At 46.1% G+C, this 16,754-nt stretch overlaps 1 protein-coding gene across 1 annotated transcript in view; it reads left to right on the top strand.

The window, feature by feature from the left end:
* Positions 1 to 16,754, top strand: part of LOC144827999 (fibrocystin-L-like) — a 1,093,512-nt gene that overhangs the window by 538,783 nt on the left and 537,975 nt on the right. The window contains exon 34 of the mRNA XM_078686146.1: positions 15,743 to 15,885. Within this exon, the coding sequence (XP_078542272.1) occupies positions 15,743 to 15,885 (143 nt within the window). The remainder of the gene's footprint in view (positions 1 to 15,742; positions 15,886 to 16,754) is intronic.

Here is a 16,754-nt window from a genome sequence, read left to right as displayed (position 1 = left end):
TACCCACGTCTGGGCATACCCTGCCAACTTAGGGCGAACAAAGAAAAACCAAAAGGGATGATGGACGGAGTGTTGAACATTGCAAGCCATCGCCCCATACAACTGATCTGGTTTTAATCCATCATCATTCTAGAGCTCACTCCCCCACCCCAGTTCTGGCATAGCCATATGCAAATCAGTCTGTCCCTGTGCCTCATGGGAGCAGTCGAGCCTGAACTGCTAAGCCATGTCTTCCTTGGACCAGAAACAAGCATTCTGGGACCGATTTCTGGTTCCTAACCCTCATCAGCCAGGCTATCTTGAATCCTGTGGCAAAGTGAGCAAGGGACCCACGTCTGGGCATACCATGCCAACTTAGGGCGAACAAAGCAAAACAAAAGGGGATGATGGACAGTGTGTTGAACATTGCAAGCACTCACCCCCAGTCAACTGATCTGGTTTTAATCCTTCGTCATTCGTTTGCTCACGCCGCCAGCCCAGTTCAGACATGGCCATATGTAAATCAGTCTGACCCTGTGCCTCAAGAGAACAGTCCAGCACGAACTGCCAAGCCATGTCTTCCCAGGATCGGAAACAAGCATCCTGGGACCGGTTTCGGGTTCATAACCCTCATTAGCCAGGCTATCTTGAATCCAGGGGCAAAGTGAGCAAGGGACCCACGTCTGGGCATACCCTGCCAACTTAGGGTGAACAGAGCAAAACCAAAGGGGATGATGGACGGAGTGTTGAACATTCCAAGGTCTCACCCCCAGTCAACTGATCTGGTTTTAATCCATCATCATTCTTTAGCTCACTCCGCCACCCCAGTTCAGACATGGCCATATGCAAATCTGTCTGACCCTGTGCCTCAAGGGCACAGACCAGCCCAAACTGCCAAGCCATGTCTTCCCCGGACAGGAAACAAGCATCCTGGGATCTGTTTTGGGTTCATAACCCTCATCAGCCAGGCTATCTTGATCCAGTGTCAAAGTGAGCAAGGGACCCACGTCTGGGCATACCCGGGCAAATTAGGGCGAACAAAGCAAAACCAAAGGGGATGATGGACGGAGTGTTGAACATTGCAAGTACTCACACCCAGTCAACTGATCTGGGTTTAATCCATCATCATTCTTTAGGTAACTGCCCCACCCCAGTTCAGACATGGCCATATGCAAATCAGTTGGACCCTGTGCCCTATGGGAACAGTCGAGCCCGTACTGCCAAGCCATGTCTTCACTGGACCGGAAACAAGCATGCTGGGACTGGTTTCGGGTTCATAACACTCATCAGCCATGCTATCTTGAATCCAGTGGCAAAGTGAGCAAAGTACCCACGTCTGGGCATACCCTGCCAACTTAGGGCGAACAAAGCAAAACCAAAAGGGATGATGGACGGAGTGTTAAACATTGCAAGCCATCACCCCATACAACTGATCTGGTTTTAATCCATCATCATTCTTTAGCTCACTCCGCCACCCCAGTTCAGGCATAGCCATGTGCAAATCAGTCTGACCCTGTGCCTCATTGGGAGCAGTCGAGCCTGAACTGCTAAGCCATGTCTTCCCTGGACCTGAAACAAGCATTCTGGGACAGGTTTCTGGTTCATAACCCTCATCAGCCAGGCTATCTTGAATCCTATGGCAAAGTGAGCAAGGGACCCACGTCTGGGCATACCATGCCAACTTAGGGCGAACAAAGCAAAACCAAAGGGGATGATGGACAGTGTGTTGAACATTGCAAGCACTCACCCCCAGTCAACTGATCTGGTTTTAATCCTTCGTCATTCGTTTGCTCATGCCCCCAGCCCAGTTCAGACATGGCCATATGCAAATCAGTCTGACCCTGTGCCTCAAGAGAACAGTTCAGCCCGAACTGCCAAGCCATGTCTTCCCAGGACCGGAAACAAGCATCCTGGGACCGGGTTGGGATTCATAACCCTCATCATCCAGGCTATCTTGAATCCAGTAGCAAAATGAGCAAGGGATCCACGTTTGGGCATACCCTGCCAACTTATGGCAAGCAAAGCAAAACCAAAGGGGATGATGGACGGAGTGTTGAACATTGCAAGCACTCACCCCCAGTAAACTGATCTGGGTTTAATCTATTATCATTCTTTAGCTCACTCTGCCAACTCAGTTCAGACATGACCATATACACATCAGTCTGACCATGTGCCTAATGGAAAGAGTCCACCTGAACTGCCAAGACATGTCTTCCCTGGACTAGAAAGAAGCATCCTGGGGCCGGTTTCGTGTTCATAACCCTCATCAGCTAGGGTATCTTGAATCCAGGGGCAAAGTGAGCAAGGTACCCGCGTCTGGGCATACCCTGCCAAATTAGGGCAAACAAAGCAAAACCAAAGGAGATGATGGACGGAGTGTTGAACATTGCAAGCACTCACCCCCATACAACTGATCTGGTTTTAATCCATCATCATTCTTTAGCTCACTGCGCCACCCCAGTTCAGACATGGCCATATGCAAATAAGTCTGACCCTTTGCCTCATGGGAACAGTCTAGCCCAAACTGCCAAGCCATGTCTTCCCTGGACATGAAACAAGCATCCTGGGACTGGTTTCGGGTTCATAACCCTCATTAGCCAGGCTATCTTTAATCCAGTTGGCAAAGTGACCAAGGGACCCACGTCTGGGCATACCCTGCCAACTTAGGGCGAGCAAAGCAAAACCAAAGGTATGATGGAAGGAGTGTTAAACATTGCAAGCCATCACCCCATACAACTGATCTGGTTTTAATCCATCATCATTCTTTAGCTCACTCCTCCACCCCAGTTCAGGCATAGCCATGTGCAAATCAGTCTGACCCTGTGCCTCATGGGAGCAGTCGAGCCTGAACTGCTGAGCCATGTCTTCCCTGGACCGGAAACAAGCATTCTGGGACAGGTTTCTGGTTCATAACCCTCATCAGCCAGGCTATCTTGAATCCTGTGGCAAAGTGAGCAAGGGACCCACATCTGGGCATACCCTGCCAACTTAGGGCGAACAAAGCGAAACCAAAGGGGAAGATGGACAGTTTGTTGAACATTGAAAGCACTCACCCCCAGTCAACTGATCTGGTTTTAATCCTTCGTCATTCGTTTGCTCACGCCCCCAGCCCAGTTCAGACATGGCCATATGCAAATCAGTCTGACCCTGTGCCTCAAGAGAACAGTTCAGCCCGAACTGCCAAGCCATGTCTTCCCAGGACCGGAAACAAGCATCCTGGGACCGGGTTGGGATTCATAACCCTCATCATCCAGGCTATCTTGAATCCAGTAGCAAAATGAGCAAGGGATCCACGTTTGGGCATACCCTGCCAACTTATGGCAAACAAAGCAAAACCAAAGGGGATGATGGACGGAGTGTTGAACATTGCAAGCACTCACCCCCAGTAAACTGATCTGGGTTTAATCTATTATCATTCTTTAGCTCACTCTGCCAACTCAGTTCAGACATGACCATATACACATCAGTCTGACCATGTGCCTAATGGAAAGAGTCCACCTGAACTGCCAAGACATGTCTTCCCTGGACTAGAAAGAAGCATCCTGGGGCCGGTTTCGTGTTCATAACCCTCATCAGCTAGGGTATCTTGAATCCAGGGGCAAAGTGAGCAAGGTACCCGCGTCTGGGCATACCCTGCCAAATTAGGGCAAACAAAGCAAAACCAAAGGAGATGATGGACGGAGTGTTGAACATTGCAAGCACTCACCCCCATACAACTGATCTGGTTTTAATCCATCATCATTCTTTAGCTCACTGCGCCACCCCAGTTCAGACATGGCCATATGCAAATAAGTCTGACCCTTTGCCTCATGGGAACAGTCTAGCCCAAACTGCCAAGCCATGTCTTCCCTGGACATGAAACAAGCATCCTGGGACTGGTTTCGGGTTCATAACCCTCATTAGCCAGGCTATCTTTAATCCAGTTGGCAAAGTGACCAAGGTACCCACGTCTGGCCATACCCTGCCAACTTAGGGCGAACAAAGCAAAACCAAAAGGGATGATGGACGGAGTGTTAAACATTGCAAGCCATCACCCCATACAACTGATCTGGTTTTAATCCATCATCATTCTTTAGCTCACTCCGCCACCCCAGTTCAGGCATAGCCATGTGCAAATCAGTCTGACCCTGTGCCTCATGGGAGCAGTCGAGCCTGAACTGCTAAGCCATGTCTTCCCTGGACCGGAAACAAGCATTCTGGGACAGGTTTCTGATTCATAACCCTCATCAGCCAGGCTATCTTGAATCCTGTGGCAAAGTGAGCAAGGGACCCACATCTGGGCATACCCTGCCAACTTAGGGCGAACAAAGCGAAACCAAAGGGGATGATGGACAGTTTGTTGAACATTGCAAGCACTCACCCCCAGTCAACTGATCTGGTTTTAATCCTTCGTCATTCGTTTGCTCACGCCCCCAGCCCAGTTCAGACATGGCCATATGCAAATCAGTCTGACTCTGTGCCTCAAGAGAACAGTCCAGCCCGAACTGCCAAGCCATGTCTTCCCAGGACCGGAAACAAGCATCCTGGGACCGGGTTGGGATTCATATCCCTCATCAGCCAGGCTATCTTGAATCCAGTAGCAAAATGAGCAAGGGATCCACGTTTGGGCATACCCTGCCAACTTATGGCAAACAAAGCAAAACCAAAGGGGATGATGGATGGAGTGTTGAACATTGCAAGCACTCACCCCCAGTAAACTGATCTGGGTTTAATCTATTATCATTCTTTAGCTCACTCTGCCAACTCAGTTCAGACATGACCATATACACATCAGTCTGACCATGTGCCTAATGGAAAGAGTCCACCTGAACTGCCAAGACATGTCTTCCCTGGACTAGAAAGAAGCATCCTGGGACCGGTTTCGTGTTCATAACCCTCATCAGCTAGGGTATCTTGAATCCAGGGGCAAAGTGAGCAAGGTACCCGCGTCTGCGCATACCCTGCCAAATTAGGGCAAACAAAGCAAAACCAAAGGAGATGATGGACGGAGTGTTGAACATTGCAAGCACTCACCCCCATACAACTGATCTGGTTTTAATCCATCATCATTCTTTAGCTCACTGCGCCACCCCAGTTCAGACATGGCCATATGCAAATAAGTCTGACCCTTTGCCTCATGGGAACAGTCTAGCCCAAACTGCCAAGCCATGTCTTCCCTGGACATGAAACAAGCATCCTGGGACTGGTTTCGGTTTCATAACCCTCATTAGCCAGGCTATCTTTAATCCAGTTGGCAAAGTGACCAAGGGACCCACGTCTGGGCATACCCTGCAAACTTAGGGTGAACAAAGCAGAACCAAAAGGTATGATTGACGGAGTGTTAAACATTGCACGCCATCACCCCATACAACTGATCTGGTTTTAATCCATCATCATTCTTTAGCTCACTCCGCCACCCCAGTTCAGACATGGCCATATACCCATCTGTCTGACCCTGTGCCTCAAGGGTACTGACCAGCCCAAGCTGCCAAGCCATGTCTTCCCTGGACTGGGAACAAGCATCCTGGGATCTGTTTTGGGTACAAAACCCTCATCAGCCAGGCTATCTTGAATCCAGTGTCAAAGTGAGCAAGGGACCCACGTCTGGGCATACCCTGGCAACTTAGGGTGAACAAAGCAAAACCAAAGGGGATGATGAATGGAGTGTTGATCATTGCAAGCACTCACACCCAGTCAACTGATCTGGGTTTAATCCATCATCAATCTTTAGCTAACTCCCCCACCTCAGTTCAGACATGGCCATATGCAAATCAGTGGGACCCTGTGCCCCATGGGAACAGTCCAGCCCGAACTGCCAAGCCATGTCTTCACTGGACCGGAAACAAGCATCCTGGGACTGGTTTCGGGTTCATAACACTCATCAGCCATGTTATCTTGAATCCAGTGGCAAAGTGAGCAAGGGACCCACATCTGGGCATACCCTGCCAACTTAGGACGAACAAAGCAAAACCAAAGGGGATGATGGATGGATTGTTGAACATTGCAAGTACTCACACCAAGTCAACTGATCTGGGTTTAATCCATCGTCATTCTTTAGCTCACGCCGCCACCCCAGTTCAGACAAGGCCATATGCAAATAAGTCTGACCCTGTGCCTCAAGAGAACAGTCCAGCCCGAACTGCCAAGCAATGTCTTCTCAGGACCGGAAACAAGCATCGTGGGACCGGTCTCGGGTTCATAACCCTCATCATCCAGGCTATCTTGAATCCAGTGGCAAATTGAGCAAGGGATCCAAGTCTGGGCATACCTTGCCAACTTAGAGCGAACCAAGACAAACCACAGGGGATGACGGACCTAGTTTTGAACATTGCAAGAACTCACCCCCAGGAAACTGATCTGGGTTTAATTAATTATCAATCTTTAGCTCACTCCGCCACCCTAGTTCAGACATGGCCATATGCAAATCAGGCTGACCCTATGCCTCATTGGAGCAGTCCAGCCTGAACTGCCAAGCCATGTTTTCCCTGTACCGGAAACTAGCATCCTGGGACCGGTTTCGGATTCCTAACCCTCATCAGCCAGGCTACCTTGAATCCAGTAGCAAAATGAGCACGGGATCCATGTCTGGGCATACCCTGCCAACTTAAGGCGAACAAAGCAAAACCAAAGGGGATGATGGACGGAGTGTTGAACATTGCAAGCACTCACCCCCAGGAAACTGATCTGGGTTTAATCAATTATCATTCTTTAGCTCACTCCGCCACCCCAGTTCAGACATGGCCATATACACATCTGTCTGACCCTGTGCCTCAAGGGTACAGACCAGCCCAAGCTGCCAAGCCATGTCTTCCCTGGACTGGAAACAAGCATCCTGGGATCTGTTTTGGGTTCATAACTCTCATCAGCCAGGCTATCTTGAATCCAGTGGCAAAGTGAGCAAGGGACCCACGTCTGGGCATACCCTGCCAACTAAGGGCAGACAAAGCAAAACCAAAGGGGATGATGGACGGAGTGTTGAACATTGCAAGCACTCACCCCCAGTCAACTGATCTACGTTTAATCCTTTTTCATTCTTTAGCTCATTCCGCCACCCCAGTTCAGACCTGGCCATATGCAAATTAGTCTGACCCTATGCCTCAAGGGAACAGCCCAGCCCGAACTGCCAAGCCATGTCTTCCCAGGACCGGAAACAAGCATCCTGGGACCGGGTTCGGTTTCATAACCCTCATCAGCCAGGCTATCTTGAATCCAATGGCAAAGTGAGCAAGAGACCAACGTCTGAACACACTCTACCAACTTAGGGCGAATAAAGCAAAATCAAAGGGGATGATGGACGGAGTGTTGCACATTGCAAGCAGTCACCCCCAGTCAACTGTTCTGGGTTTAATCCATCGTCATTCTTTAGCTCACTCCGCCACCCCAGTTCAGACATGGCCTTATGCAAATCAGTCTGACCCAGTGCTTCAAGGGAATAGTCCATCCCGAACTGCCAAACCATGTCTCCCTGGACCAGAAACAAGTATCCTGGGATGGTTTCGGGTTCATAACCCTCATCAGCCAGGCTATCTTGATTCCAGTGGCAAAGTGAGCAAGGGACCCACGTCTGGGCATACCCTGCCAACTTAGGGCGAACAAAACAAAATCAAAGGGGACGATGGACGGAGTGTTGAACATTGCAAGCACTCACCCCCAGTCAACTGATTTTGGTTTAATCCATCGTCATTCTTTAGCTCACTCCACCACCCCAGTTCAGATATGGCCATATGCAAATCAGTCTCACCCTGTGAGCGCTGCGAGGCCCTAGGGCAGTTATGCGCTATACAAATGCAATTTTTCATTTCATTTCATTTCCTGTGCCTCGTGGGAACAGTCCAGCCCGAACTGCAAAGCCATGTCTTCCCTGGACCGGAAATAAGCATCCTGAGACCGGTTTCGGGTTCTTAACCCTCATCAGCCAGGCTATCTTGTATCCAGTGGCAAAGTGAGCAAGCGACCCACGTCTGGACACACCCTACCAACTTAGGGTGTCCGGTGGCTGTGATGAAAAGGGCCCCAGATCTGATAGTACCATCGCTGGTGACCGTTTTCAACATAATGCTTGGGACAGGAGGTTTTCCAGCCTGTTGGAAACAGGCATTAATTTTGCCTCTTCTAAAGAAACCTAACCTGGATATTAGGGTTTCCAAATAGCTATCGCCCAATATCAAGGCTCCCATTACCAGCTAAATTAATAGAAAAGGCGCTGAACGCCCAATTAAGCTCCTTCCTGGCTGCCACTCAATCCTTGGACCCCTCTCAACATGGTTTTAGACCTTACCATATTACGGAATCCGCCCTCATTAAAACAACTGAGGAGATCAGAGCGGTGACCGATGCGGGAGGGAGGGCAGCCCTGGTGCTGCTGGACCTCTCCGCGGCCTTCGATACAGTCCACCATGGGATTCTACTTGACCGTTTGAAGGCCCGCGGAGTCCAAGGGAAAGCGCTTGACACACTTAAAGCCTTCCTGTCCGGCAGAGTCCAGAAGGTGGCCTTGGGAGACTATGAGTCAAAACCCTTTATTCTGCCCTGCGGAGTTCCTCAGGGTTCGTCCTTGAGCCCTACGTTGTTCAACGTTTACGTTAGCTCATTGGCGCCAGTAATCTGGTTACAAGGGTTTGATCTCACATCCTATGCAGACGACACCCAGATTGTGGTGTCGGTATTACCAGGGAAGGAAGAAGAAGTAGCTAGGAATTTCCAGGAATGTATGCTGTCGATGGGGAACTGGATGGCAGTTAACTGCCTTAAATTGAACTCGGCTAAAACCGAAGTTATAGTGTTTGGTTCAAACACCAACTTCTGGAGCCCAAGCTGGTGGCCAGACCAGATGGGCAAGGCCCCCACCCCAGTAGCGAAGGTGAAAAATCTGGGGGTGTTGATCGATGATCAACTTACCTTCCGTCCCCAGGTCAGTGCTTTATCCTCATTGGTGGCTTACCTGCTTAAATCCATCCGCAAGATTCTTCCATTCATCCCTGACAGGGACAGGAAAACAGTGGTCACAACGCTGGTCATGGCAAAGTTGGATTACTGCAATGGTTTATTTCTTGGTGCCCAACAGGGGGTACTTAACAAATTGCAGGTACTTCAAAACGCGGCTGCAAGGCTCATTTTGGGGATCCCTAAACTTGTTTCCGTGTCTCAGGAGCTGGTCAAGTTGCACTGGCTTCCAATGCGAAAGAGAATTCTTTTTAAAGCCCTATGCCTAGTATTCAAGTCCTTACAAGGCAAGGGACCTTTATTCTTTCGGCGACACTTTTATTGGTACCGTCCGACGAGAAATCTTAGATCAGCTGACATGGGGTTGATCGTGATGCCTCTTTTTAAGAGGGCACGGTGGGGAGGCAGAAGCTTTGTGCTGGGCGCAGCCAAAGCTTGGAATACCTTGCCCCAAGCCCTCAGAAAACTGACGGACCTCATGGCCTTTAGAAAAGCATTAAAGACATGGTTGTTTACAATCTGATTCCCGAACCTGCCTCTATCTCAGGAGTAACACTTAGCGCCAGGACACCTACGGGTAACAGAGCGCTGTACAAATGCCAAAAATAAATAAATAGGGCGAATAAAGCAAAACCAAAGGGGATGACGGACGGAGTGTTGCACATTGCAAGCAGTCACCCCCAGTCAACTGATCTGGGTTTAATCCATCATCATTCTTTAGCTCACTCCGCCACCCCAGCTCAGACATGGCCATATGCAAATCAGTCTGACCCAGTGCCTCAAGGGAACAGTCCAGCCCAAACTGCCAAGCCATGTCTTCCCTGGACCGGAAATAAGCATACTGGGACCGGTTACGGGTTCTTAACCCTCATCAGCCAGGCTAACTTGCATCCAGTGGCAGTGAGGTAAGGACCCACGTCTGCGCTTACCCTGCCAACTTAGGGCGAACAAAGCAAAACCCAAGGGGATGATCGACGGAGTGTTGAACATTGCAAGCACTCACCCCCAGTCAACTGATCTGGGTTTAATCCATCATCATTCTTTAGCTCTCTCCGCCAGCCCAGTTCAGATATGGCCATATGCCAATCAGTCTGACCCTGTGCCTCATGGGAACAGTCCGGCCTGAACTGCCAATCCATGTCTTCCCTGGTCTGGAAACAAGCATCCTGGGACCTGTTTCATGTTCATAACACTCATCAGCCAGGCTATCTTGAATCCAGTGGCAAAGTGAGCAAGGGACCCATATCTGGGCATACCCTACCAACTTAGGGCTAACAAAGCAAAACCAAAGGGGATGATGGACGGAGTGTTGAACATTGCAAGCACTCACCCCCAGTCAACTGATTTTGGTTTAATCCATCATTATTCTTTTGCTCACTGCGCCACCCCATTTCGAACATGGCCATATGCAAATCAGTCTGACCCTGTGCCTCATGGGAGAAGTCGAGCCCGAACTGCTAAACCATGTCTTCCCTGGACCGGAAACAAGCATCCTGGGACCGACTTCGGGTTTATTACCCTCATCAGCCAGGCTATCTTGAATCCAGTGGCAAAGTGAGCAAGGGACCCACGTCTGGGCATACCCTGCCAACTTAGGGCAGACGAAGCAAAACCAAAGGGGATGATGGACGGAGTGTTGAACATTGCAAGCACTCACCCCCTGTCAACTTATCTGGGTTTAATCCATCATCATTCTTTAGCTCATTCCGCCACCCCAATTCAGACATGGCCATATGCAAATTAGTCTGAGCCGGTGCCTTAGGGGAACAGCCCAGCCCGAAATGCCAAGCCATGTCTTCCCTGGATCGGAATAAAGCATCCTGGGACCGGGTTCGGTTTCCTAACCCTCATCAGCAAGGCTATCTTGAATCCAGTGACAAAGTGAGCAAGGGACCCACATCTGGGCATACCCTACCAACTTAGGGCATACAAAGCAAAACAAAAGGGGATGATGGACGGAGTGTTGCAGATTGCAAGCAGTCACCCCCAGTCAACTGATCTGGGTTTAATCCATCATCATTCTTTAGCTCACTCCGCCACCCCAGTTCAGACATGGCCATATGCAAATCAGTCTGACCCAGTGCCTCAAGGGAACAGTCCAGCCCGAACTGCCAAGTCATTTCTCCCTGGACCAGAAACAAGCATCCTGGGATGGTTTCGGGTTCATAACCGTCATCAGCAAGGATATCTTGATTCCAGTGGCAAAGTGAGCAAGGGACCCACGTCTGGGCATACCCTGCCAACTTAGGGCGAAAAAAGCAAAATGAAAGCGGATGATGGACGGAGTGTTGAACATTGCAAGCACTCACCCCCAGTCAACTGATTCTGGTTTATTCCATCGTCATTCTTTAGCTCACCCCACCACCCCAGTTCAGACATGGCCATTTGCAAATCAGTCTGACCCTGTGCCTCGTGGGAACAGTCCAGCCCAAACCGCCAAGCCATGTCTTCCGTGGACCGGAAATAAGCATCCTGGGACTGGTTTCGGGTTCTTAACCCTCATCAGCCAGGCTATCTTGAATTGAGTGGCAAAGTGAGCTAGGGACCCACGTCTGCGCTTACCCTGCCAACTTAGGGCAAACAAAGCAAAACCCAAGGGGATGATGGACGGAGTGTTGAACATTGCAAGCACTCACCCCCAGTCATCTGATCTGGGTTTAATCCATCGTCAGTCTTTCCTCACTCCGCCACCCCAGTTAATACATGGCCATATGCAAAACAGTCTGACCCTGTGCCTCATGGGAACAGTCCAGCCAGACTGCCAAGCCATGTCTTCCCTGGACCGGAAAGAAGCATCCTGGGAACGGATTTAGGTTCATAACCCTCATCAGCCAGGCTATCTTGAATCCAGTGACAAAGTGAGCAAGGGACCCACGTCTGGGCATACCCTGACAACTTCGGGCGAACAAAGCAAAACCAAAGGGGATGATGGACGGAGTGTTGAACATTGCAAGCACTCACCCCCAGTCAACTGATTCTGGTTTATTCCATCGTCATTCTTTAGCTCACCCCACCACCCCAGTTCAGTCCGTAAACAATCATCCTGGGAGCAGTTTCTGGCTAATCAGACAATCAGAGAATATAATGTCATTATACTGCATATAGAACAAACCCACCTTTACAGAAGTCTATAGCAGTTTCTACACAGCTGCTGTCAGGAGATCCACAACACTCTACATTACACTAGTTAAACAGTAGTCCATACACTAGTGTTGTCTACCAGGCCCACATCAGGAAGCGACAGCAAAAAGAACTTCAAGTTGCTACATTCAATTTGTGAAGACAGTTTCCTTCACGATATATGTGCTCTAAGGAAAATACCAAGTTACATCACATTTCCCTGTTATTTACAAAGGCTGTAGAAACTGTGTGTAAAGATGTCCCTTAGGGGGACATAGATTGGGAAGTGAAAATTACCATGAGCAATTTGAATAGTTCATCAGAAACAACATCCATTTGAAGCAAATGGTATCTCAAATAGAAATGTGACACAACTAATCACATAATGAAACACACTATAAGTGTCTGAGTAAACTTGTTCAAGTACAATATGATTAGGCTGTCCTGTTTTCAGTTTCTATTTTTGGTAAATTCTGGTGGTGTTTTTTCAGTGTTTTCAATATCTTAAAAAACAGTTGTTATCAGTGGTTATACATTTTCACGCCACTAAAAACAACAGAAAAAGTGTTTTTCCGGTGTTTATGGAACGTTTTGCTTTTATCATTGCTTGCTTTCTGCACTGCAAGAACATGGTATATAGACAGAGTACGTATAGTGTATGTGAGGTCCAAAGAGATTATTGCAAATAAATCTTATTGTAGTACACCATACAATACTTCTTCAGTGAGTCTTTGGTCATGTACTCTTGCGCTTTCCTTCCCGTGTAAACTTGTGAAAAGGCCCTCTCAGCATTCATAGCCCCTTGGGCTGAGAACCGTCGGCTAAGTGACACAGTTGGGAAGACTCTTTCTTTAATGCCACATAAAGCACACAATGATAAATATTTGCGTTTTAGTTCCTGGGCATAAGAAAACAGTGCACCACAATGGACTAAAAAGTCAATAGCATCCCTCATTAACTCTAAAGATTGTAAAGATGCTTTCAGCATACCATCTAACAAGTGGCAAGGATCTCCTACAGGGAATCACTTCAGCTCGGGTATCAATTTTGACAGGTCATTACACAAATATTTTATATACGTATCTGAATCACTGCAAATACAAACAATATCACTCCAATCTTTGTTGAACTTGGAAAGAACCTTTTTTACAGAGCATAAAAAGTGACACTGCGTTCCATGTTTTCCAAAAGTCTGGTGTCACGTTTTCACCACTATCCCAGATGCTTGGTGATATATATACTTGTCACTATACCTTGCATTTAATGTTTAAAGCCTGAGGTATTGGCAATTCACCTACTATCAATACTGACCCACTAGAAACTATGGTCTGATGTATTAAGGGTTTTTACCCATTCTCTGTGGGTAAATGTGATGACACATCTTAGGAAAGATTTTTATGAAAGTAGCCATTTTACCTATCAGTGAAAGAATCAAATTGAGCCAAAATATTAAATATGAGTTTGATATGTCCTGATTCTCTACAGTTTATAAAATAAGTAAACTAGACCTAAAACATGAAACTAAACCCTGCGGGCATGATTCACAGAACTAACTTAAGACAAAATCCTAAACTTACTACCATTTTGGTATTCACAGAAGGCATTTACTTATTTTGGTATTCACAGAAGGCACTTACTCATTTTGGTATTCACAGAAGTTAGGAGTCCTAACTTTAGGACTTCTAAATACCTTCTGTGAATTTGGAAAGTCTTAAAATTAGGATTTTCCTCAGTTTAGGAGTAGTAAAGTTAGGACTCCTAACTTTAGGACTCCTAAATGCCTTCTGTGAATACCGGAAGTCTTAAAATTAGGATTTTTCTCCGTTTAGTAGTAGTAAAGTTAGGACTCCTAACTTTAGGACTCCTAAACTGAGAAAAATCCTAACTTTAGGACTTTAGGAATTCACAGAAGGCATTTAGGAGTCCTAAAGTTAGGAGTCCTAACTTTACTACTACTAAACGAAGAAAAATCCAAATTTTAAGACATTCGGTATTCACAGAAGGCATTTAGGAGTCCTAAAGTTAGGACTCCTAACTTCTGTGAATACCAAAATGAGTAAGTGCCTTCTGTGAATACCAAAATGAGTAAGTGCCTTCTGTCAATACCACAATGGTAGTAAGTTTAGGATTTTGTCTTAAGTTAGTTCTGTGAATCGGGCCCTGCATCTTTAGACCAAAGGCCATAAAACTGAAAAAAGTAAAAGGAAGAAGAAACAATATTTTAGTGGCATCCCTAAAGAACAAAGCTCAAGCAGAATAATGTTAGCCAGTCTTTCCTACTGCTAGTTTGTATAACAAAGTTACATTTTATTGACTCCTTCAGTAAGAACAAAATGACTCTTTCACTTTCTTTTTCCTTTCTTTGAAGGGCATTTAGTTTGTGGTTGTGCAGGTGTTTTTTCAGTGTTTATATGTTTTCACCGGTGAGGGCTATTTTTCTTTCAGTGGGGTTTTATCAGTTATTATAGGTTTAAACCTAAAACCCCACAGCCTAAATATGATTAATTAATCGATTATGATTAGAATGAATCATACAAATCATTAGTTGTTCACATTTTTTGTCACCCAAGGTGGAATATTAAAAACAATTCCTTGGTATGTATATGTGAAGTCATGAACTGTATTATTAATATTGATTATCAACATCAATTTTTGGTAAATTCCTGTTAATGAACATATTGAAGAGGATTCATAGCTCTGTATATAGGTGAATATTATTTTTTTGCATTCTTTTATCATAAACCCCAATGCAGTTAAGACCATACTATTGTCCTTTGTTGGGTCTATTCTCCTAATAGTAAGGTGACATAACACGTCAAAGTCCTACATTTTGCATTTTTCATGATGCACAGAGTTTCCAAACGGAACATAAATGCTGCAACATAACAACCTGTGTAACAAGGACTCATTTATTAACACACAAAGAATGCAAAGTGCGGATCCCGCAGCTATAGATTGGCATTGGGGGCACTACACCCCTTTTGGGAATAGCCTGTTTTGATATTTCATCAAGAAGCCCATGTTCCTTAAAGGATCCTGTGGTTTTTTTTAAGGTGGGAACACTTTGCGGTTTGGTAAAACTTCTGGGGGAGCAGGCAGTAGTCCACTGGACCACTGTCTCCTCCCACCAGAGTAGTTTTTTCTCCAAACAGAGGTTCAAAGTGTATACAAAATTATCATAGAACAAATACATTTAAATCACACTTTGAACCTCTGTTTGTAGAAAATACTGATTGCCCCTGGTGCAGGTGGTTAGGGCTGCCCCTGTGATGGTTAATTATTCCTCCCACCAGAGGTCACCTGGCACCATACACTGAAGAGAAAGTTTAATTTAGGGACATCTTTCCCTTCGAAAGTCAGTTTCCACATTCTTTAAGGTGATGGCAATGATCTGATCACTGCAACTGTGGTTGAAAATTATTTAGTCATGCCATTCTGAATTGCAGTTAGGAGTGGGCATTCCGTTTATGTTCCTACTTAATTGTAACTCAGTATGAGTCACTAAACCCAGTTTCCAAGTCAGAACGTTGTTTCCGACTCCAAAAGTGAGTTTAATGCATATGTATTAAAAGTAATTCTGTTGTCTCAAACTCAGTCATCTTGCAAATTTCAAGGTTTTCAATAGAAAAATGGATTTGGAACTCTGGCTCTAAGTTAGTCAAAACCTAAATTGATCGGAGTCTTCCTCCTAAAATCACTTATGCATTTTCTTTCCTCTCAGTGACCCGTCAAAAGCCAACATTACATACATTTTGGAGGTAAACAGTATTTCTCCTCAACGCGGATCAGTGTATGGTGGCACAAAAATCACAATAACAGGGTCTGGATTTAGTACAGTGCCAGAGAGCAACGTCGTGCAGCTTGGTGAGTTTTGTTTTCATTTTTACATTAAAACATAAATCTTAAATTTAACAATACTTGGTATTGAATATTATGTAAGCAGAGAAGGAAACTATTTCTGATGTCTGCTCACTGCTTTATCAAAGGAGGTTATTGCCACTCTGCTCGATTCCCTCAGTCAATCAATAAGAAAATGTCAAAAGAGCAGTAGCAACATTTCTATCCATTTGGTCACTAGTGCTGCCACAATGCCTGCTGTCAATAAAGCACGAGTCCATCCATTGGATGTTAGCCATATAGGAGGGACTAGTTCCCCAATGGTGGCAGACACGGTGTCAGATTGTAACTGCACCCGTCTGGATTGTTGTTTTGTCCAATTCCCTAGCATCAACAAGGAATCATGCAGTTTTTTTATTACCTTACTTAAAGGGATTCTTTTTGAAGCAAACTTTCACAGCATAGTTCACAATTATTATGAATTTTAAATGTACCCTACACATTTAGGGTCCGATTCACAAAGGTAAAATGAGCCAAAAGTCAATCTTTACGACTTTCAGCATTCACAAAGGGCATTTGCTACTCGTCTCAGTTTATCTTTGTGTATCGGGCCCTTGAAGTTTTCCATAATCTTTTTTCCAGATAATGGCCTGCCATGCTTAAAATGCCAGTCTCACTTCATGAGCTGAGTGAAATCGATCTCCAAGAGGACAGATACTTTGCCCCCATAGACTAATTCTCACCATAAAAAAGTTTTTCATTGAATTCTTTGTATTTTGTATACTGATTGCTATATATTGAATGTTTATGTCGTTTTGATTTAATTTCCATTATGCAAAAAGCAGGCACCGAAAGCAGTGCTAAATACATAAAAAATATACATGAAAAAGTTTAAT

This window comes from Lissotriton helveticus, chromosome 4_1, assembly GCF_964261635.1.
Source record: "Lissotriton helveticus chromosome 4_1, aLisHel1.1, whole genome shotgun sequence".
NCBI lineage: Eukaryota > Metazoa > Chordata > Amphibia > Caudata > Salamandridae > Lissotriton > Lissotriton helveticus.
Note: the sequence above shows the minus strand (reverse complement) of the source record. Positions and strands in the feature narration are given on the sequence as shown.